Genomic DNA, 24,275 nt, shown 5'->3' on the forward strand with positions numbered 1-24,275 from the left:
TATAAATTTGTCTGTCAACTTTCAAAGTTCAGAACGCGAAAGTGTTTATATTCCTTTTCCAATTTGATATTTTTATTTTTTTTTTATTTTTATTGAACCAATAATTGGAAAAAAAACTCGAGACTGAGAGAAATTTATGTATGTTAAACTAAAAATTTTGGACGGGCGCTTTGTCTGAAATACCATTCTCAATTTATGATTTCCCATTATGGTTTTTACGTTAAACTTATTTAAAAAAGTTAAGCATTATTCGCACGATAATATATTAATATTAATCGATTAATTAATTATTTACAGCGGTTCCTTTTTTTTTTTTTTTTTGCTTTTGTTTCTTTTAGTTTTACATGGCATGGCATAATGCGTTATGGCCCCAAGGTATTATCAATATCATTATTATAATTACGATTTTTAAATTATTTAACAATTTTTAATTAAGAAATAGAAAAAATAGAATAAAGGAACAGAAAAACAATATACATCACGAATCAACAACTTACGTGACCTCCAATAGAAATAAACTTTTTTTCTCACCGCCCATAGGTACATACACATATGCATAAAAAACTCTTAACAATCACGTATTGACCAATAACACACTCTGGATCAACATCACAGTATTATAATGTGTAATAGTACAGTAACTTTGAAATATAAAATATAACGTAAAAAAAAAATTTTTTATGCGCCGTTTTGAAATTAAAGGTAATTTATTAATAACCAATTCAGCACGAAGACTGGAAAAATTGCCCAAAAAATCACTCGTACGATGGTCTTAGAAATGTCGGCTAAGTCTTTCAGGCATTTTCTTGTTTTTACGTTTTACGTTTTACGGTCTTTGTACTGTATCGGTAATGACCTTACATAATATCTACCTAAACATTATATCGTTCACTAGTCATACGTAGGAGGCATATTTACGAGATGAACATTAATAAATCGACCCGTTCCTTCTACTCTGCTTTTATCTTAGTTTACTGAACCGTTTCGGTTAAGGTGGTACGTCATCGATCAGCTCTTTATTGGATTGATAAAATTCTCCAACTGTAATATTTTTTTAACGCTTCTTTTCTTAGTTCAACTCTCTAAGAGCAGGGCACCGGGTACCGGACGTAAAGTTGGTTACAGCGTTGATGAGACACATTAGTATCGATCGGTGGAGGGATAAAGTTCTTCAATATCTCATCGGTTGCCAGCCACCGTGGACCTCATCACGACGGTAGTAACGCGGCCTATTATCTCTGAACACCGTTACGGCTGGAAACTGATTGTCCTGTATGTACTTTAGAGTTGTACGTACCTGCGAAGAAGAAAGAATTATTTTTTTCTGACGATGCACTAAACATTGAACCAAAATAAAGATTTACAAATATTGAAATTGACTGTAATTACGAAATAAGTATTTTCATGGCATGGGAAAGTTACATTTGACAACTCGTGACTTTATTTTTCTACCTTCAAACACATGACTGAGGCCGTAACGCACCCCAGGATTTTCTTGATCATAAAGCCAGTCCTATGCTGATAAACAGGCTTTCTCATGCATAGTTTTCTTCTTTTTTTTTATAAGAGAATGGTGTACGGAAAATCTTATTTTCTTTACATTTGGTTAATAAAAAACCCATTCGAAGACTGAAAACCGCGTAGCGGTAGCGATACTGGGTGTAGTTCAAAGTTCGTGTGAGGTGCGTTTGGACCCCAGTAATGAGTTGTAGGGTTAAAATTTCTTGATTATCAGGGAGTTACATTCGAGTGTATAGCTGAAAAATTGAACAAATTTTGGATTTTTATAACTCAACAACCGATTGCTCAATTCCATTGAATTGTGTTCTACAGACATGACGATAATAGTAATATTTTATCATTTACTCATTTACAGATTAGTACAATAAGACTTGGCACAAAACGTGAATATAATTTACATATTGTATTATTTACATTGTTCAATCATATTCATATGAGCTTGCTATCTCTTATCAATATTTTTTTCTAATATTACGTACTTTCTATCTTTATAAAATCTTTTCATATCATAGTTTTTGTTGTCATTATTAACAAGCCTTGGAGTCTTCCTTTGCTAAGATTATATGTATGAAATTTACTAATTTTCTTGCATTACATTCTTTCAAATTGTTCAAGAGTTTAAGTTTCCGTTCTGCTACGCAAAGTGTCTGGTAATAATTTACCTTTGTATTCTTTATAAGTTATTTATTTATTTATTTATTTTATTTATTCATTGCTAAAGCCCTTTTCATAAGTATACCGATGAAAATTAGGAAATCAGAAATTGTTTAGGTTAATATATAAAAATCCATCTAGGTACCATTTCTGTTTGCCAAAGCACTAACCCTACTTAGATGGATTTTACCTCCAACCTATTCGTGGCAGTCATGCAGTCAGTGCAAGATGCAGTCATTATTCCTAGAAGAAGCATGAGGAATACAGAGGTGGGACAATCTAAGGACCTCAGGAGAATTTATAATTGTTAAATAATTTAAAGAGAAACAAGAGATTCTGATAATCCCTAAAGAGTCGAGGCTAATAATGTTCGTTATTCTAGAAACCGCAGAGTAATCATGATGGAATAAATTCATACAATGGTTTGTTAAACGGGAGGCAAATTTTAGGAATCGATGTTGGACTTTCTCAATGATGTATATAGCCCCTCTAGTGGAAGGGCACCATATTTGAGACGCATAACAAAGAATAGGTCGAACAAGGGAGATGTAAAGGGTTTTCAGGGTGGAGAGGCGTTTAAACTCTTTAAATTAATAATACTCACAATTTAATATTGAATGAAAAATTGTGTTTTCCTCAGCACAGTATTCACAATATTTGTTAGGTTCAACTTTATATCTTTTGTTTTTGGTCAATATTCTACAATTATACTTATTAAATATTTTTAGCTTTTGTTGCAATTAAAAGTATGTAAATCAAGCTTGATTAACTTCGTTTTTTCCATTAAATGGAATTCATAGGAAGCATTGTTATTGACGAAACTGAAAACTATCTTTTGAAGAAATAAAACCTCAATCGAATTGCATAACTGATTGTCGAGATATAGATTAGCAAGACTCATCCACTTTTTCCGGGATCAAATCGTATTCTTAATATTTATTTAGTCATGATTCTTTTCGAAATGCTTACCGCAGAAACAAAATGGGGCGGCTCAACTTCAGGTGTACTAGATAAATGCTGTAGGATGAATTGATCCGTTTGGGCCAGCCAGAGGTCAACTCCTCTGAGTGGGTCGTAATTGAATGGGCCAATCCTCAGGAGACCCAGAGTACAGTCGTAAATGTCCAACACCTAGATAGATAGTATAAAAATTAAGCGCCACTCAAAAGTTGTACCACATTGAAGACAACAAAGTGAAAAGTTGAGTCATCGCGATAAACTTATAATTCCAAATTTTTTAAGCAAGACTCAACAATTCTGACTTGGCCATATTCCCTTACTTCATCAGCAACTTTATCTTATACCTGAAATTCCTAATTCTTCGGATACAGTGTACAGCAAAATTTCAAGGAAAGATTAACACAGATGAAAATTATAATCCACGATTATAAGATGTATATAATATCAAAAAAATTTTGCGTAGCTTTTGCAGAGATTCGCAAATACAGTATTCATCATATTTTTTATTCCCGCTATTACTCTGAATTAATGTTTAATCATTTTTTCCTTTTGAAAATTGAACTTTCCTTTTGAAAACTATGAAATGCTCCAATCGTAAGTAAATTGCCAAATTATCAGGGCTGGGTAATAATTGAAATGATTACATTTTAAATATGCAATTAAAATACGAAATGTTAATTCACTTTTTCTATTTCAAATAGATAATAACACACATCTTCTATTTTTTATTTTACATGAAAAAAGCGAATACTTATCCATTTTTTAAATGTTTTTGTTAAAGTATATTCTAAACTTAAACAACATTCTCAAAGAAAATTTTTTCATGTTATAATTATCTGATTATTGAAACAAAAAATGTTGCAATTGTCAGGTCTTCGTTTAATTTTTCACTTAAGGAGAATCTATTTGGCAATGCATCAATTCTTGTGCTTGAACGAAGCGGTGATTTCATAAATATTTTCAAGAATAATAATGCATGTACAAAATAAAATTTTAAACATGACAAGGCGTATCTCAATTAGTCGAGAAAATATAACTATTACAGTACGTACCATATCATTTTACATATTATAACTCATTTTAAATATTTTAAATAGAATTGTGACAAGCATTTCCATCCGCCTATTTAAATGATATTTTTATGACCATTTTTCGTTATCCATTTCGAATGCACTTATGAAAGTATTTTACGCAGCCCTGCAAATTAAGTTATGTGCTCCAGCTTTGAGCATAGATACCTGTTGTCCTCCGGTAAGCTGTCTCGCGTTTCTGAGAGCCTGGTCGGGTCCCTTGTCAGGAAAATTGGCAGGAAATATTTCACCAGTTTTCACGTCAACGCCAATGCCATAAATAACCGGCCAGTGAATACCGCCTCTAACTGTGGTGTTGACTTCGCCGATGCAGCAAAGCGTGAGGTCAACTTCGACTGGTTGCTTGTGAAAGGCGCCTGATAATACATAATATGTACATGATGATTAGAACAAATTTTCAAGATTTCATGAAAAGATTCAACTCTAGAAGTAAAATTCATTCAACAGAAAAGCTGCATGAGAATGGACGTCGATATATTTGTCAATTTTTGCTCTCTTTAACAGCTATTGTGCACCTATTGTGTATGAAAAAATTCAAAACTATAACTTACATTGTCATCAGTACAGAGTTTTCTTATTTTTGGATATCAAAACTTATTCTCAAACACAAAAATTATTTTTGAACAGTAACAGTTGCTTTTGAATATGAAGCTTTATTATTGGACACGAAATTTGATCTTGAACGTCTAAACTTGTTTCCAAATATCAATATTTGGTGATGCGATAAATAAAGGATAGAATGAAACAATACTTACAGAGAATGTTATAAAAAATATCCTCGGAGCAATTCCTGGGATCTGAATATCCGCCAACAAGCTGAAGCTCCAAGCGTCCCTCCAGAAAGCCTATCGCCAATTCAGTCACTTTTTGGATCATCGCAGCAGCTGCATCCTCCGTTCCAGTTCCATCGAGATGTGCCAACGCCACAGCGCCTGATCCTACGTAGATAAATAACCTTATGAGAAAACGGAATTTACAGAGACACAGCATAGTTTTTGTTTTTGAAAACAGATGAGCAAGGATCTTTAAAAAACGTTGAAATATGGAAGTACAAGAAATTTTATACAAGGTTAATAGATTTCATCTGTCTGTATTTGTAAGTGTGCGTTCGAAAAGTTTAAAATATACGAATATAACATAATTCAAAAAGCGTTGCCTCCTCTACTCTGCATACCCAGTTGTTTCTACTCATCCAATCTCTCCGCTTATCAAAGGCTAAAGATAATCTGTAAACGATGATATAAAATTGTAGCACATATGTCTCAATATGTGCGTTTAATTACAAGAGTATAAAATTGTTGTATTTATTGTATTTGATCTGTTTTTTGCCCGAAGCACGTTTGCACGTGCAAGCGCGAGTTTATGTTATGCAAACAACTCTGATTCCTTGATCCATTAACTGTGAATGATATTATCAGTACGTTATCACTCTATTTTTATGGTAGTTTCTGTGTTTGTAAGGAAAAAGGAAATTAACACGGACATTTTTCAACACTATCCAGCTTCAGATAGAAAAAGCAAATTTTTTTTTATGGCTATAAACTCTATATTTACTGTAGCTTTGAACTTTTTCGACCATTCCGACCACCTTAGATTTTTTTATACATACTTTTTCACATCTTTGTTTCAGCTCTGGAATAATTCAATTTTTTTTTCTTCTTATATGTAGTTTTTGAAGTACTACACTTAAAGTTTAATTTTAATGAAGAATAAAAATATATAATAATCTCCTGCATCGATCGACGATACATAGTAATGATTATTCGACAATTTCAAAGTTGGAAATAAGTGTGAAAATTTTTTTTCCACAAACAAGAACGCTAGTGTCCTCCATGATATCCTACGCACGGGTAAATAATGTTGAAAATATATCCGAATATCAAAAAAATATTCAACTTCAGGATTGACATTTTCAGTCATGAATTTGAAAATTTCTCAACTTTCTCAATCCATTTTTTTCCAAAATTTTTTCTACTGTAAGTCTAAAGTGTTTTAGAAAATTACTAAGATTTACAAACAAAATTTTGTTTTCAATATCTCAACGTTGAAAGTATGAAAAACATTACTCAATTATCGAAAATTAACAGACTATCAACTGCACGACTTACCAGAATGTTTTAATACGACGATTATGCAGGAGGTCACATCATCGGATCCGAGGATACTCACGTTTTCTGAAACCCAAATAAAAGGATTTGGATTACATAGGAGACTTTTTCACTGCAAAATGGGGCTGTCCAATTAAGGGATTATTCGTAGACTTTGATTAATTGTTTCTCTTTTATTTACCGATTGATTCACTGAATGAAAAAATAATTCATTGAAAGAGCCGGTCAGTCCAGTTGATTGGTGAAGCGATTAATTAAAAAAAATATTTAATCGAAGAGCTCTGGTTAAAAAAGACGTAAGTTCGCTCCTCGAATTCCAGATTCACCATGAATTCTGAGTGTGCGGACTCTTTCGCAAGGAGTTTTAGAGTTCTCGAACATGTTTAAAAATTGAAAAATCTAACAACTTAATCCGAAAGAATACAATTCGTTTTTTTTTTTTGAGGGCGGGGGGCGTGGCAACTTCACGGAGCACCTCATTTTGGAAAAATTCAGTTTCGAATGAAGTGCTTGATAGTTCCTTCAGGGTGCTACAGTATTTCACAAGTTTTGCAAATAGTTTCAAAAATTACGACGGAGAAAATCGTTGACCAAAATTTGAAGCAGCTCCCCATGTTTTACTCAACGAACTTTGTTTTGTCTTCACGAACTCAGTAACATTTGCGTGGTATGCGGATCCTCAAAATTATCCGCGTTATTGGTACCAAGCATACTTTTCACCTTTATTCGACCCGTAGCAGACACATTAAACGTAAAATTTCCCGCTCTTTTCGATTCTGGCACTAAAGATGGGGGTAACCAGTTGAAAAATCAAAGTTGATCTCAACATGATCTGAAAGATGAGGTTCAAGGTTAAATCAGAGGTCAACGTCGAATCCCTTGATAAAAATTACCTAAAATTGAACCTTGGTAATTTTTTTTTGACCGGACCCCGCGAGATTTTTACGAATTTCCATACTTTTTCCTCGCCCTGTATATGGTGAATTCCACGCGAACACAACCAACGTTTGACTCTCACCATTTTCAATTTTATTCGAAATTTTGGTTCATTATTTGTACATATTAAGAGTGATTTTGAAAAGGTCCGTTTTTAAAAATCTCAACAAATTTGTGAAAACTGTATCAAGATTTTTCGGAGGACTTTGACGATCAACCGGCAGATGTAAATGACATAAAACAAGAGGATGGTAACGCCGAAGATCTACTTGGTATTGAGAAAAGAAATAACATTGTCAACACATTATCAAATATAAATGGAATCATTTCATCGCAAATAGTGCAGATGACCACGATAGTTCTAATCGGTAGTTCTTCGTTGAACATTTTGCACAATTGGTAATCTTACATAAGACACAAAACACCCTCCCCATCTATTAAAAATACATTGAATAAACGTAGTGCCCGCTTTTTTCTGTGTTTATTTTGATCGCTCTAGAGTTACTCTACTTCTTGCGATAGAGCGTTTCGAGTCAACTCCATTTACTCCTAGCGTTCCACACGAAACCATTGCCGAACGACAAAAAGCTCGAAAAAGTTCCGCTCGAAGAGTAAAAAGTTCGATCGGATCCCATATACCAAACTCAACTATAGTAACATTTTTACGAAGTTGGCTACGCCTATAAACTAGACGAAGTGCAATTATCGAGTAAGTCCTTTCAAGAGAACCTCCTGGTGGAGTTTTCCAGAAACGAGGTGCTCCGCAAAGTTTTCCCCGCAAAAATTTGAAGTAGATGAAATTCTCAGAATTAGTTTCGAAAATGGTTAAGAACTCCAGAACACTTTCGGGAACAGTCGGCACAATCATAATTCTTGATGAATCTTGAATACGGGATGTTAACTCCACATATTTCTTAAAATTACTTTTGCTTGCGATATTACAGTCGATGCAGATCGAGTACAACAATATAGAACCATAAATATATCGCATGTCTAATGGTATAAGGACGTATGTGTCAAAAAGGTGAATTTGGTAGTAAAAGGGCGTACAATTTTTTTTTTTATTTTCTGCAACATTCGTTACAAAGGCACTCCAAACGCATATCTACACTATAATTAGCTGAAAAAATAAATAAAGGTATAAGGTCTTATGTTTGGTTAATACGTTTTTGCAACACCAAAACGTATTTTTATTTATCACATTCATCAATGATATTAGGTCGTATCCGCCATTTTCAATTTTATTATTTCGCGAACGACGCAAAAACTGTCGAAACATAAAAATTTATTGATTTCGAGAAGAATTTTTCATATTTTTTTTCTCAAAAAATAATATCGGACGTCACGATATAGAATTGTGTCCGTTTTTTTTCTTCGTAAAATGCTTTAAATACCTTTGAATCGTAAAGATTCGTCAATTTCGAGAAAAACTTTAAAAAATCTTCATCTTCTCAAAAAAATAGTAATAAACGTGACGGTATAAGGTCGTATGTGGGCATATGCGACCTTACACCATTACTGAACGTGATTATTTTAATAAATTACGTGATGAAAGGACCATAATCCACAGTATTCACGACCTTTCACCATTAATTGATCTATTTTTTTCAATTTCAACGTTTTTCAACATGTCGTCATGTCTTTCTCGTGAATACAAAGGAGAAAAAATACGCCTTTTTGGCTCCACGCGTGGTAAAAGGTCGTATAATGGCGCATATGTCGACCCAACCATTAGACACGCGATATAATATACTTGTGTAACATTTTAGTATACATAGCACATATTTCAATTTCACAGACAAAAGATGAAGCTCTAAAAAAATTTCAATCAAATTTTTATAGTTCATTTATCATTCACATACCTATATATAAGGTATGCCACACCATTTCACCTAATCGGTGAAGGTCACCGAAGCCGATCTTGGTGTCAATTTTTTTCTCAATTCGTCTATCAAAAAAAAAGAACACGTGTTCGACCGTTTTTCGATTAGGCCACCTGTGTCGATTTTATGAATTTTCCGATTTTTCAAATTTTTCGAAACAGACTTTTTTCAACTGGCTCTATCTTCAAGAGCTTCCATTCTTTTCAAAAACTGGTACAAGTATAAAATGTGTCAATAAGTCCGAGCTTTCTGAAAAAAAAAATTGAAAATTTTTCCAAATACACAATTCTAAAATTTTTTCGAAAAAACAAAACATCAAAATTTTTTTTGCAACACACGCAATAATTCTACTTGCGGATGGCAAAGTTCGCTCAAAGTTTTATTCGAAATCGACCGAATGTAGAACTCATTTGATTATCGGCAAACCACGTAAAAACTAATTGTATTTATATTTAGAAATTTTCTACCTGAAAATATATTTGGCATAAAAAAGAAAAATTGTGATCTCGTTTTTATTTATATTGTTTGGGATATTCCGAAAAGTTTTTTTTTCAGCAAACATGTATTTTTATAACATGAAAACGTGTCTGATCGAAGTTAAGATTGATTTCCGTAAAATATTTCCAATTTTTCGGCACTTGTGATGGTGTAACTCCCGAACGAATCGGAAGTCCACAATTTCCTTTGGAGGAAAACTTGATTGTAACTGGTCGAATGCAAGTAAAAAGTTTCAGGAAAATCGAAGGTGTCGCAATCCAAAAATTTTGGATGTTTTGTTTTTTCAAAATAATTTTAGAATTGTGTGGTTGGAAAATTTTTCAAATTTTTTTTTTCAGAAAGCTCGGACTTATTGACACGTTTTATACTTGTATCATTTTTTGAAAAGAATGAAAGCTCTTGAAGATAGAGCCAGTTGAAAAAAGTCTGTTTCGAAAAAGTTGAAAAATCGGAAAATTCATAAAATCGACACAGGTGGCCTAATCGAAAAATGGTCGAACACGTGTTCTTTTTTTTCGATAGACGAATTGAGAAAAAAATTGACACCAAGATCGGCGTCGGTGACCTTCACCGATTAGGTGAAATGGTGTGGAATACCTCATATACTAAATATATCTATCCTCTTAATTATATACACCTGCAGAAGTTCATTCTCAATCGAAAGTAAGCCAATAGCGCCTCCACCTGCTGGCCGCTACTGTTTTGTACTTCGAAACCAACTTAAATAAGTACCATGTTGAGACTATCTCCGTCTCATAATCAACCTCCGCAGACGTGTACGAAAAAAGCGGCTGGAGCTACACATTTTTATCTTGTTCCATTAAGCTTATTCGACACACAAAGAATATGAAAACGAAAAAAGGGTTTTTAAAAATGGGAATGAAATGAAAATCCTCAAGCATTACAAAATATACTAATAGTAAAAATAAATATTGTGCATACGTATCGTTTGCTTTGCCCGTAAATTGTATTCTCGTCAAGTTATTTTATTGCACTAAATTAGGTGTGTAAAAATGTTTTTGCACAGAAAAATTCTGTTTCGGAGATCAGAGACAAAAATAGAACTTCATTTTTTACGTGCTCCATTGAAAATTATGTTAGAATCAAATCTTGTAAGTATTTGAAAGTAGTGGTATTTATATGTTAATTGGTGCAGATGTGAGAAAGTAACTTGAAAAGAATACACAACGTTTTTTCACAAAATTATCACTAACTCGATCCGATTATTTTCTGATTATTTTCAGTATTCTGCAACAATATCTCCTTAATTACTGAAAGGATAAAAGGGAAAAAAAACATCGGCTTACTGTCGTGCGGCAACGTGGCAGCCATTTCTCTCTGAAGAACGTAGAGCAGGCCGTCGGGACCCATCAATTTAGGCGGTATAGCCTGTAACTGGGCAGCAGTTTCCCTGTAGATCGGATGAGCAGCGTACAAGGACCTGCTGTTCGTCGGAGCCTCCTCCTGTAGGACCCCGTTCACCACCAACACCATCCTAAAAGAAATATAATACCATGCAATCATTTCTTTAAAGAAGACGAGTATTCCTGAAACTTACAACAACCTTTTTCTTTGCATATAAATTACAGTTTCAACATATGCGGTTAGCATATAAATCGAGGGATTAATCAGTACGAAAACATGGCGTAAAACGATTACGATTACAACTATACGCAGTTGATTATACCGAGAATGCATGAATTGCAAGGATTAGAAACAGATTACACTGATCACAAAGTTATTACAATACTTGGAAATTACAAAGGATCACATGTGATTACAAGGATTACAAGGATTACATGAAATTACATGAGATTACAAGGCGTATGAACGCCACATGGCAACCATGATTAGCTCTTCGACATAGATATATAATGAATAATATTATTCTTGGATATGAAGGTTGTGAACATCAAAACACTTTTTTTGTGTTAACGTTTCAGCCCGAATGGGGGCCCCCATGTTTAATTTTGTTATAACTTAGTTGTACATTATTTTATAATTTCTGTTCGCGACAGTGTTCTAAATAAATTGTTCTGAGGAGGGCCCCCATCCGGGCTGAAACGTTAACACAAAAAAAAAGTGTTGTAAGTCGTAATTGTTCGTATCGTTACATCAAAAAAATGTGATATTGCCACACTTAAATGAAAAAGCTGTCGATTTTTATTGCCCGCCAGTTGTAAAACTGCTACTTTAGTCTCAAATTTTAGATAGAAAAAATTGCGAAAATCGTGAATGTGTTGCAAAATTTTTTTTTCATATATATATATATAGAGAGATAGATAGATAGATAGATTCATTTGCCTTATTATATTTTTTCTAATGTTTACAAATTGAGTTTGGAATTGTACATTTTGTTATTTAGCTTAAAATTACTAATTAATTAATTATAAATCACTTAGTCTAAAATATTATTGTTAGAAATGCGTAATTCTCTTAGCCTACATAATTGTTCGACATAAAGATAAATTTTGTTAAGTTGTATTATTCCTAGTCGTCAGCATACAGAAGTAATAGTACATCAGTTGGAATGTTTAAACTTGTACCGTAGAGGCCTTCTTCCCGGAAGTATTCCTCCATATCCGCGGTAAAAAGAATAAACAAAAGGAGACTAAGGATTTCTCCTTGTAGTACCCCTTCCGCTATATCTATCCTATCCGTTAGACCTTCTGGAGTTGTTATTCTTATATGCGCCTTATCATAGAAGTCCTTCAGTATCCTTATGTACTTTGCACTAACGCCCATGTTTAAAAGTTTTGCCCATAAATACTTATGTACTATTGTGTCAAACGCTCTTTTTAAATCCACGAATATGATAAATAATGTACCCTTTTTTTGTCATAGTTTTGCATTGATTATTTCAAACAATTCATACAAGTTGTCCATACAACTTCGGTTTGACCTAAAACCCGCCTGACCTTCAGGTAATATTTTACAGTTTTCTGCCCAAGTATATAGCCTTTCTGCCAACAAAGGCGTGAAAAGTTTTTTTATACGATTAACCAGAGAAATTCCCCTGTAATTCGCTGGATCTTTCGCATCACCTTTTTTAAATAATATTGTTATAATTATACTTGACCAGCTTTCAGGGACAATTTCATCGTGCAAAATTTTATTGAAAAGACTAAATAAGTAATATTTCCAATTTTGCGGGCAACGCCGGTAAAATTCATTTGTAATTCTATTTTCCCCAGGCGATTTACCATTTTTCGACTTTGTTTAATTCTTTTATAGTAAAATCCGCGTCCAGGTAAGGATCTAATACACCCGTATACATATTACTATTCGGTTCAATCTTTTTTTGCAAATTCTCATAAAAACTAATCCATTGTTGACCTGTTATTTCTGGTGGTACATATTTTTTAACCCTGTATTTATTTAGCGCTTTCCAAAATTCTTGTGCGTTCCTAGCATCGTTAATTTTTTCTGCCAACTTCGCAAAATATTCTTTACGCTTACATTCGTATAGAGCTTTATAACATTTTAAAGTTTCTCGATACTCAATTCTATCCTGTTGCCTAAAATTATTTTTTCTATAAATTCTCAGATTACAATTTACACTTTTCTTTAACTCTCTACATTCTTTGTCTACCCATGGTTGTTTTGCGTCTGTTTTTATATTATGAATTTCACGCACCATGTTCAGCTCATATGCTGATTGAGTGATAGCCAGGTGAAACCTTTTTTCTATTTCATCTATCGTTTCAGTTTCAATATCTAGACCCACGAGAGGTGACCACCTTAAGTGTTGTTTGTACATGAGTTTATAATTGTTTTCCCAAAAATATTTAATTTGTTTACTTGGTCGCGCCCTGACTATATTGTTACCGTTTAAAACAAGTGTGATCGGAAAATGATCAGAAAAATTAATATTATAAAGTACCTCAAAATCCTTAATTTTTTCAAGCCCTAGTGCATTAGACAACGCGAGATCAATTATACTACTTCCCTTACCGGTGAAGGTTGGTTTCGCCGGACTATCACTTACAGTTTTACCACTTACTACTATGAAATTAATAGTGTCCATAAAATTATTTACTGCTTCCCCTCTTTTGTTGAGTCTACAGTCGGAAAAAGTTCCATCCCCGGTAAGATTTGTTTCACTAAGAATTTCATCAGGGATTTGGATAGGGTTACCTATCCTCGCGTCGTAGTCTCCCATCAAGTAGATTGGCTCCGACGGAAATCGATTCACGAAGCTTTCTGTTGCCTCACTAAAGTTTTTTAAGTCAATGTTAAAGTGCACGTCACTTGGCTTAAGATACGTGAAACCCTCAATGAAAACACTACTCCGATTTACTATACGCACAAAACAGTTGTTACAAGCGTTCAGTGGGACTTCACTCGTGGTCCATGTTTCAATGAGGCAAATGATGTCGTGTGTATCGAGTTCTGATTGGCTATAAAAATTTTTTATTCCTCTGACATTCCATACAATTAGGCTAAGAGAATTCGCTTCTTGTTATTGATGATCCATCATTGTGATTTTTTTCCCTTGATGAATTTTATTATTATTCGGTGGATGTGTCGCAATAAGCTCCTGAGAGCCCTCATCCCAGGCCAGCCAGCTGCCATCGACGTTCACCTTATTCTGGTAAAATCTTACAGGTGAGCCGGCTTCTCTTCTCGGTTTTACCGCATTCCTGAGGTTCCATCTTTCACGGGCTTGCGATTCAGTGAGATCGTTTTCTACAAATATCTTTGTTCCGTTTAGCGCTGTTTTGTTATTTAACATAATTGAGCTTTTGTCTTCAGAGTTTCGTATGGTTATCTTGTAGACATTTTTGTCTTTTCCTAAGACTTCCAGGTTACTGTATGCATTGCGTAGATTGAATTTTGTTTCCAGTAGTTCACTTTCAATCTTTTTACTGTCATTGCTGTTACTGGTCGACGCCAAACCTTTGATTATAATGTTTTGTCTTCTGTTTGCTCTATCTTTGTTCTCTTGTCGCTTTGCATAGTTCACCAGATATTCAATTTCTTTTCTTTGACTTCCTCCTGCGCTTGTCCGACCTCCTTCAGCTGGTTCCTCATTTATTTTTCCTTCAAGAGCTTTCATTTTTTCTTTGATTTCATTCTGCTCTTTTTTCAGCTCATTACAGTCATTTTTAATAACATCTATTTCCTTCGCATGCTCACTTTTCATGTCGTTCAGCTTTTCTAAAAATTTTTCGTCTAGTTTTTTAAGGTTTGTGCTACTCTCCAGCCTGAAGCTCTTAATTCCCTCCAATATTTTCTCGGAGTCCATGTCCGTTGGTGAGGCTGCGGCAACGGGTAAATACTCTTCCAGACTGTTGCTCAGCTCGTTGCTTTCCGTGAAAGCTTTCTTTCGTTGCGCTAGTGTTGGGGACTTTTCTGAGAAACTTTTCTCAAAACTGTCTTCTAGCTCCCTTTTCCTTTTATTAAACAGCTCTTTGATCGAACCTGCTGAGTCTGAACGATGGATCAGGAAACTTTCTCGGGTTGCAGGTCTGCCTGGTCCTCGTTTTTCAAAATTGGCGCCTACCGGTGTTTTTAACTGCTTGCTGTCCACGTTTTCAGCTTTTAGTAAGACACCTACTGTTGATAGTGCAGGAGCCGTTGTAACGACATTCATAGCACTCCTACTTTCGGACATAACCTTATCCCCGGTTACCCGTTACGCTTATTTATTTTAGTAGTTTTCACCGATTATCACACCCGCTTTTTATTATTTTATATACTAAAGTACTCCCACTTTTTTCGGCTTTCCGATTTACTAAAAATTTTTAATTATACTATACGATTTACTTGATTTTTCACACTGAATGCTAACACACTAAACGTGCACATCACACTCTCTCAACTGACACCGATCTCCTCGTATATACATATATATATATATATATATATATATATATATATATATATATATATATACATACATATATACTTTATATTTCGTATGTGTAATATAATATTTATATGTAGAATAAAATGCAGATTAACAGAGAAAACGATTCTCAACGAAGCTAAGGCTGGGTGTGTTTTCAGTGTTTCGGATAAATGTGGGGGAATGGGATGCAGGTGCGTCTTGATTACCCAAGAAGCATAAATATGCAAATATATCCATGGAGCAGAAACGGCGGACAAAAATGCTTGTAACATAATGCAAAATTAACTAGCTAACGACGAGATCCTTCGGACGGATTTGCAGGTGTAGGCAATTTACTTTGAGTTATACACTTCAGTAATGTATAATACATATATGTTGACAAAAAAAAGTAAACTTGTTACTTCAAAAAATCATTTCTGATTCCCATGATAGAAAACTGATATTTTCAGTTTTTTCCGTAACCAAATTAACAATCCCCTAACAACTCACGGCTTTCCATGACTCCTCTTAAATACCCTGACATTTCCAGGTTCCAGGTTCCAGATTTTGCAGGTGTGTGGCCACCCGGTTTAATTTTCAATTCAATTGAACGATCAATGGAATTACCTAATATTCATCCGGTTCCAAAAAAGGTGATGGTAGGTAATAGATACAAAAAAAAAATTATTTCAAGTAGTCACATTTCTGGTTATTTGGTATACTAAAAACTGATATCTGTCGAATCTAATTACAAATGCACGGATTCGATTTTTTTTTTCTAGGTAAGTTCTACTTATAAACTGAATTTATATTACTTGTTATTAAGAATCTACTGTTATTGCAGTAGCAAAGTTGTAATATCTCGTAGTGGTTAAATCATTATCTAAGCCTACGTTTCTCTAATTTCTCAGCTTTAAAGTAATCTTGAATATACGTCGATATATAGCGTGTCCTTCTGATCGAAAGCTGCAAACCAAGATAAATCACGCCTCACAAACAAAGACACGGTAATTTCCCTGATTTATCCAAATTTCCTTGTCAACTTGACCCATCGGCTCAAAGCAGCTCAAAGGGCATTTTATTATCGGCCTCTCATCACTTGTTCTATACTCTTCCGAGTATAAAATACAAGTGAAACGAGAATAACAATGCCATTGTGTATATCCGTAGCTTTGGCGCGAAAAAACGTAATCATTTTCATATTGTATGACAATTTACGAATAAACATAAAAGATTTCTTTTTTCTTCATATCGTATGTGCATTCTAAACGATATATGAACTGACTTAACTGAAAACACGAGGCAATGGAGATGTAAGAACGGGTGACAATAGACGATGCCCATTCTTTGGTCTCTCAATATTTTTATCTCACTTTGTACATACAACGGGAACACACGTCAGATTTTAGTTCATCGATAACACCGATCACCTCTTGCTCGTTGTGGCCGACCTGGAGCTTCACGTTATGGTATCTCGAGCCACGTGACTTTTTTTAAATTTGAGTCACCTAAACGGAATGAAAAATACACATGAATGCTGTCATTCGGTTCAAAAATCTTGCTTTCAGAACATCAAACATTTTCCCATTGACGCAAGCGAGCGGTTACCAGTCGTTGGTAAGGTGAAAGAATCACTATTTAAATATTTGGGAATAACATCTAAGTAGTTGGGTATCCAAAATATATGCTGTTTAAATGTTTGGCTTTGTTACGGGTAATTGAATGTCACGCATTCTTAAGGTCATGTAGTACTTCTGTCTTTACCGACCGAGCAAACTCGCGCCTTTTCTTCCTATATTAAATAAACAAAAGAGCGATGCGCCGGCGAAAATGGAACCCTTTCCCGTGATTTGTTTATTCAATATAGGAAGAAAAAGTGTCAGTTTGCTCGGTCGATAAAGATAAGAGCACTAAATGATCCTAACACAGTAAAATGAAGACTTTTCTCAAACATTCATCGTTACAGCAATGTTATACACTAGTAGTTTCAACTGTACGATCGTCCTCCGTTCCAATCGACTTTCGTGTTGACCATTATGTCGAATTCCGCTTCACTCCTAATACTGAAAGTCTCCAATTTTTCTCTTCAAAAACTCGAACACTTTGTCGTTTTCACCGTTTAGACTGATGAGGTTCTGCACAATGATCACTCCGAATTTTGAGTAGATAAAAATTTCTACTTGTTCCATACTGCATTTCTCTGCACTTGGAGTAAAAAGTTGACAAGTCAGTGAAAACAAAACAAAGAAAGGATCGTGTTTCACGTCAGGGTTCTGAGGGTACTTATGAAGATCTCAAACTTACTGGGAACTTCTAATCTACTGATGTCGGCAAGTTAAGATTACAGTCGACTACATCGAGTATACAGAGACCCTAAAACCATTCACAAACATCCATAAGCTTCAAGTGCACACCATGTTTCAGCCACTGCGACAGAAAATTCTTCTTTCGCTTGTTGAACCACTCATCCGGACATTTTCGAATTTTGCTTGCTTTTTCTCAAATATGTAACGAAGAAAACTGCATAAGGAATTTACAATTTCAAGATCCAGTTAATCACCATAACTTATAAAACATCGATTATGGATTCTTATTTAGTTTTCTTATTATTCCGTAAAGGATGTCCAAAAATACTGTTCAAATCGGATATACTCGTTTTAAATTTATAGAATTACTGGGATCTTGGGCCAAAAAGATTCCTGGTGGTTATCTAAAATAAAAAAAAAATAAAAACTTTACAGTTAGTTGTACCGACCGTGGTAGCGTATCGCGTGAGACTGCAGAACGGAAGGACCTGAGCGGCAGCTCGCAAAAACGGTAAGACGGGTCACGTCGGTCAGGCGCTAAATTGGCGGGTTAAGGTTTGAACTCTGTCTGACTGCACCTGTGGATGGTTTTCTGCAGTTTCCCCTGTCCCTTGTGCGAATGCCGATCTTTCTATTGAAGAGCTTAAGACAGCTGCAGCCGCATAACGATGGTCACTAACCCACCCCTTTCCTTGCCCCGCATAAGTCTCCTGTAGACTTCTGGGGACGTACACAGAGGGAAAGGAATTCTTGAACCAACAAAATAGATTTTGTTGGGGTCCATTCACTTCAATTTAGTATCACTCATTTGTTCCAAATACGATGACTTCAATTCAACAATTTCGATTTAGTTACTTTTGATGGTCAAGCGAATTCCTTGATTCAAGAAAAGCCTTTCTTGTCGCAATCGACTGAATATTAATTAGAGTGAACCTTTTATTGATCTAACCGGAACTTGTTTGGCGTAACTGGCTGAATCAGTTGCACTAGTTTGTTTAGGAGGTAAAAGAAACACCACATGCTTTGAAACAAGCAGAGAATATATTTGTCCTAAACGTCAGTATACTAGTTTTATTAACCGCCATTATCCGCTGAACTTTCGCGCTACGGAAGTGGCATCAGAGATAGTTATAAAACCGGGTAGTGAGCTAATTGTTCATATACGGATAACGTAAGATAAATTTGACTAGTAAAATACTAAGTTACAAGTCGTCGATATTGATATTGACTACAAATAAACAAAACCTGTTGACACATGTTCAATTCACACTTCCACGCATAGAACAATAAGTTTTCGGTTGTGACCCATTAAATATCGGGTAAGTCCCGCAAACTTATGAGTCGACAGAGTTTTAAATGATATGTTTCAAAGGATACGTTTTGTGCGTTGTGAATAACTCTAATGTTCATTCGACGCAAAAGATTTTTGTAACAAACTTCACTATCTATTTCACCCATTGAACTCTTGACTCAACGAAAAATATTATTAAAACAAGCTCAATTTGTTGTGATACGAAAATTTAATATATTTGAAACAAAACGGATTGTGGTGCGTTCAATGAAATTTTTAGTCATTCCAATAACACATTTTCTTGGCAGAAAATTCACATAATTGGAAGTAGCTCGCGCCGTGTTATCTTGAATAAATTCATAGTCGGCATGATCATTTAAAGGCTTGATTCGGTTCTATATTAGTTGGAAGTTGTCACAGGTATTTCATCTGACAAAAGTATTTTCTTCAATCAAGTACGTATTGCGTTCGCCGCATTTGACTATAGCATTTAGTTGAATCAAACGAATACCACTCGACTCTCAAATAATCCTTCCCCTCCGTGTACTCTACCGGATACGGCAGAAAATGGCAGTGATTGTTATTACTATTATTATTGTTTTTGTTGGTGTTGTTGTTATCATAGTAACCCTGGAAGTAGTTGTGATATTGACGAATAGTCTTTGAAGGAAAGTCGAATAATACATGTAGACCACCATAAATTGAGGAACCTAACACGTGACCAACACCAATAGTCTAGGATTCTAAAATGTCAATTTCTATAACACCTTTTACCTGAACTATATATTTAAACAGAGATACGTTGAACATCCGAGAATAAACATACGGTATATAAGTGAGGATGACTTTATTTAGCCGACCCTCTGTTAAATGTTAGATTCGCATTACCTTTGAAGAAAAATAAAACCACTTCGCTCATAAAATTTTCAATCTGTGAAGACTATTTTCATACTCAATGCGGTCGTTCGCAAGGTCGTCGAGAGTGTAACACTGAAGCTAATATAATTATGACGGATCATAGAATTATGCTACTTGTATGCTAAATCTTGCAACGGGTATAGTGATCAATCGTGATACAGGGCTAATAGTCATAAATAGACATCAGCATCAGAAGCATAAGCCAACGACGTGCAGATACTCGCTAATCGGTAGTTACATATGTTATACGTATATACATTATTATTATTATATACATATATATATATATCAATATCGCATTGCCTAGCGCCGCATTGTACTTCACACTGCAGGAGTGTGCGGGGAAAAAAAAAGTCATAAAAATAAAAATCGTACATCCACCTTCAACCGGCAATAATAATAATAATCATAACAACAATAATAATAATCGCAGTGTAAAACCGCACATCAATTCTCGCGAGCCACGGCAGTGACACGTGACATGACGTACACGTTATCGGATTACCACAAACCAGTGCCGATTGAAAATGCTAATTTCGTCACGGTGGCGTCACGTCGCCTCGCACTGAACACGAAATGATTTTTTCTAAAGAAATTCAGACTATCTCTATCTGCGTATTACGTTGTCCGCTGTATGAGAATCTTCATAAATTGGAAAAAAATGGTCGAGTGATTTTTCTAATCTTCAATTTTTCACTACGAGAATATCTGTTTTATTTTCTATACTACAGATTTTTATTTGATTTCCAATTCCATTTCAAACAAGTCCAATTATCAAACTTCTCAAATATTTACATCGCTTCGTAGAAGTAAGGTCTTCTATATTTTGTAAGGTGTTTTCGAACGCGCTTGTACCAGATTGATACCAGACTGTTCATGAGTTATTCCAGTTTGGCATAAAACAAAAATAGGATAAATTAAATTTTCAAAAAATGACACTTAATTTGGTTATATCAAAATTTATATTTAAGAACACAAAACTTCGATGATATGAAAAATAATATTAAAAACCGCAAGTTGTACATCGAGTTCAGTTGTGAAGGTAATTTCATAAGAATGGTATAATTGATCCGTATTCTTAATTTTCAAAATCGTATTATTATTAGAATTTGTAGTACGAACATACATCCGTATAACCTTCCGTAAATTTTGCTCAGTCACTGAGCGTTTTTACTTGATATTCTATAGTTTTCAGTTTCATTTTTTTCATAAAATGCTATTGTTTCGAATAAATTCAACTTCAAGACTTTATTCACAATTTTCCAACTTCTGCTATATCCTTTCTGTTTCGACGCTATTTTGTTTGAAACTAGAAAACAGAATTCAAAACAAGTGTACAATGTAAATAAAACTCGAGGAAAGATAAATAATTGAAACGCTCAGCTCTTTCCGCTGCAGGAATAAAATTCACGTATTATAATAAACATAAACAGTAGATCATGAAATGATGTTATTATAGCTATAATCTTATCATCATCATCGTCATATGGATCGCACACCAACTTGCCCCATGGTCAGAAGAAATACAGTTACATGTTAAACCTACCTCGAATCAACAATATCGACAATACGAAGAGATTCTTTTAGAATTCAGCTGCGGATCAGGCACAAAATCCAATGTACCGTTAACCTGATGAACCCTCCGTGTGAACACTAGGTCTTTTAGGAAGCAGTCGTTCTCTGAAGATCAATCGTCACGAACAATAATTCCAAAGTTTTGAGTCCGCCAACTTTTGGATAACGTAGTTAACACTTTGAGAAGAAGCCCTGAATTATTTCCGATTTCTTCAAAGCCTCGAACTCTTCGAAAAACTGTAGAGACAAAAGCTCTGAAGTAACAATTGTTCACACGGAGGGTTAATAGGACAGGTTTCACAGAAGCAACTGGTGCAACAGATCTGAACTTCTGTTGAATAGATCGAGTGCATCAATGTGCCAGTGTATGAGTTTAAAAAACGAACTTTGACACTAGGAAAACTGATCACTGTCAAGTTCCTCGCACATCGGTTTTCAAATTTTCGAAAATTCTCCTGGTCACTCACTGATTTTTTGTACATCAATAACTGTTAATCACACCGATCGAGGCCTTTATGAATATTTTTCAGGTATTCCAGAAGCTTTCCTCAAGTCTTCAGACACACACGTTGCAATCGGAATAAATATATGGTCACAGGATACGTGACCTGTATCTTTCTTCGCTCGGTCGATCAAGTTGCGATTATCGTTTTTACCACCGAAAAAGAATAATACACTTCACCACGGATATCCTGTATTATCATTACAGACAGATGCCGTACAATACAGGATAGATGACCACTCGAATACAGTATGAGACTTGGGGACTCGGCTTGGTTCTCTGTTGCCTCGTCATCGCCGCTTCGCTCATTAAGAAATCGGGGTAATTATGGCCTCTTATCAGCCGTGGTTTCGATTGGCTCGTGAACGGGACAAAAGCTGTTTAAGGTGGGGTTAAACACAGGCTTCGATCCAATGGGTATACAGCGACAGGGATTTCATCAGTATGAACTCATGAAGAAAATAACTTGTTTAGCTCACTCCGTTTATTACATATTGACGGAATCAGTACGCGGTATTTAATTTAATTTTAATCACCTTTTGCTTCATTTTCTTTCATTAAATTCACTCTTTTTCACATCTTTTTTCTTCGCTTGCGCTGCATAATACATTATATACGTTCGTATATCTGTATTCTTTATTTTCATTCTTCTTCGTTTGACTTTAATCATTCGCTCTATCTCTTTCGGCAACCAAACGGCATACCGGGTGGATAAGTTCATAATTCCATGCTTATAAATGGAAATACTGAGAATACTAACTGTACACACTAGTAATTTCCTATTATCAATAAATCCGTTCAACGATTAAGTATGTAATAATAACAATCATCATAATGACAAAGGTGATAAAGATGCCGGCGCAGAGATAAATCTCGATTATACCGGATCGCCGATGATTTTCCTTTGCGTGGTTGGATAAATATCGATGTAAGATTTTACCGCGAAGGAAATGGAGGATAAAGCATATCGAAAGAGGCTGATATTGTACACGCCTTGATAGTATTATACGTAGGATCGATCGCTTCAGAAACCGGTCTGAAAATGAACATTTTTTTACGACTTGCACATAACCACGTAACGTCTTCTTCGTAATATACTTATATACCCATCTGAATTATTCTGCGTTGAGAAAATCTGATATGATAGAATGTTTTTTTCCAAATTACATATAGTCGAATGTCGATGCGTAAAATGCAAATTTTTTGTACGTACATTTGCAATATAAAATTACAGGTCTATACTTGTACTTATAATAAAAGAGGGGAATTTTCAAATAGTGAAATAAATTATAGTGGATGAAAAAATTGGCGGCACAGTTGGCAATTTTCAACAACAGATTTTAAAATTAGTAATTTTATTGGTAGAAACGACGATCGTGCAATGCCACATATGTATTATATGGATTCGTGATTCCAAAGCGTGCAATTTGAATGAAAAATACATATTAATTATAACTATACATAATATACTTCCATGCGGCGTGGGAACTGTGTTTGTAATTGGCTGCCTTGTTCATATATGGGGCATTCCATTTGATGTAAATAAATTTTAACTTTTGTCCAAGTATTCGTAAATTTTTCATCGCTTTTTTTCAAACCATATTTGGCTATGAAACTTTTAAACAATGAAAGCTTGATCTTCCTACGAAATTTTATAATAAAAATCGTGAAAATTGTGAGTCAGGCACGATAGAAACGATATTTAGACTTCGTTTTTAACCTATTATCAAACTTTTTTTATTCTTGTTATTTCTGCAACGTGAATGAATTAATCGGAATTTTGCAAGTAAGATATCAAAAATAAACGGATTAAAATAATCAATAACTTTCTAAATTTACATTAATGAATTTTTTTTCACACAAGATATGAAATGAATGCAGATATTTTTCTCATATAAAAAACGTCATGATTATAATTTCATTCCTTAAGCAAAATGTCGCGACACTTAATGAAGCTACAATTAGTAACGTTAACGCAACGAAATGTCAGGGAAAAAATTATTATGGCGCAATTTTAGAATGAATTTCAAAGAGTTGGCTTTGCAAAATATGCGTATACTTTATCCGTCATGATTTACTAAATTTCAGTTGCAAAGTAACGATATTTCCTAAACATGCACCGTCGCAGAAACGTTACCAACTTCATCCTCGCAACAGTTTTAATATAAAGGTCTTAAAAAAATATGGCGAACTTTAATT

General features: G+C 34.6%; 1 protein-coding gene across 2 annotated transcripts in view; it reads right to left on the reverse strand.

Annotated features, from left to right (window-relative positions):
* Window positions 1–296: 296 nt before the first annotated feature.
* The window catches only part of LOC124186189 (protein N-terminal asparagine amidohydrolase), a 61,312-nt gene continuing 37,333 nt past the window's right edge, over window positions 297–24,275 (reverse strand). The window contains exons 1-7 of one of the 2 annotated variants that reach the window (XM_046577671.1): window positions 21,546–22,368; window positions 10,959–11,146; window positions 6,335–6,400; window positions 4,982–5,164; window positions 4,374–4,582; window positions 3,145–3,306; window positions 297–1,297 (exon numbers count right to left, since the gene is read on the reverse strand). In XM_046577671.1, coding sequence (XP_046433627.1) covers window positions 1,172–1,297; window positions 3,145–3,306; window positions 4,374–4,582; window positions 4,982–5,164; window positions 6,335–6,400; window positions 10,959–11,145 — 933 coding nt within the window. In that variant the 5' untranslated portion in view covers window position 11,146; window positions 21,546–22,368 and the 3' untranslated portion in view covers window positions 297–1,171. Of the gene's footprint in view, window positions 1,298–3,144; window positions 3,307–4,373; window positions 4,583–4,981; window positions 5,165–6,334; window positions 6,401–10,958; window positions 11,147–21,545; window positions 22,369–24,275 lie in introns of those variants that run through there. The other variant, XM_046577670.1, reaches the window with a different exon arrangement.

This window comes from Neodiprion fabricii, chromosome 7 (genome assembly GCF_021155785.1).
Source record: "Neodiprion fabricii isolate iyNeoFabr1 chromosome 7, iyNeoFabr1.1, whole genome shotgun sequence".
Classification (NCBI taxonomy): domain Eukaryota; kingdom Metazoa; phylum Arthropoda; class Insecta; order Hymenoptera; family Diprionidae; genus Neodiprion; species Neodiprion fabricii.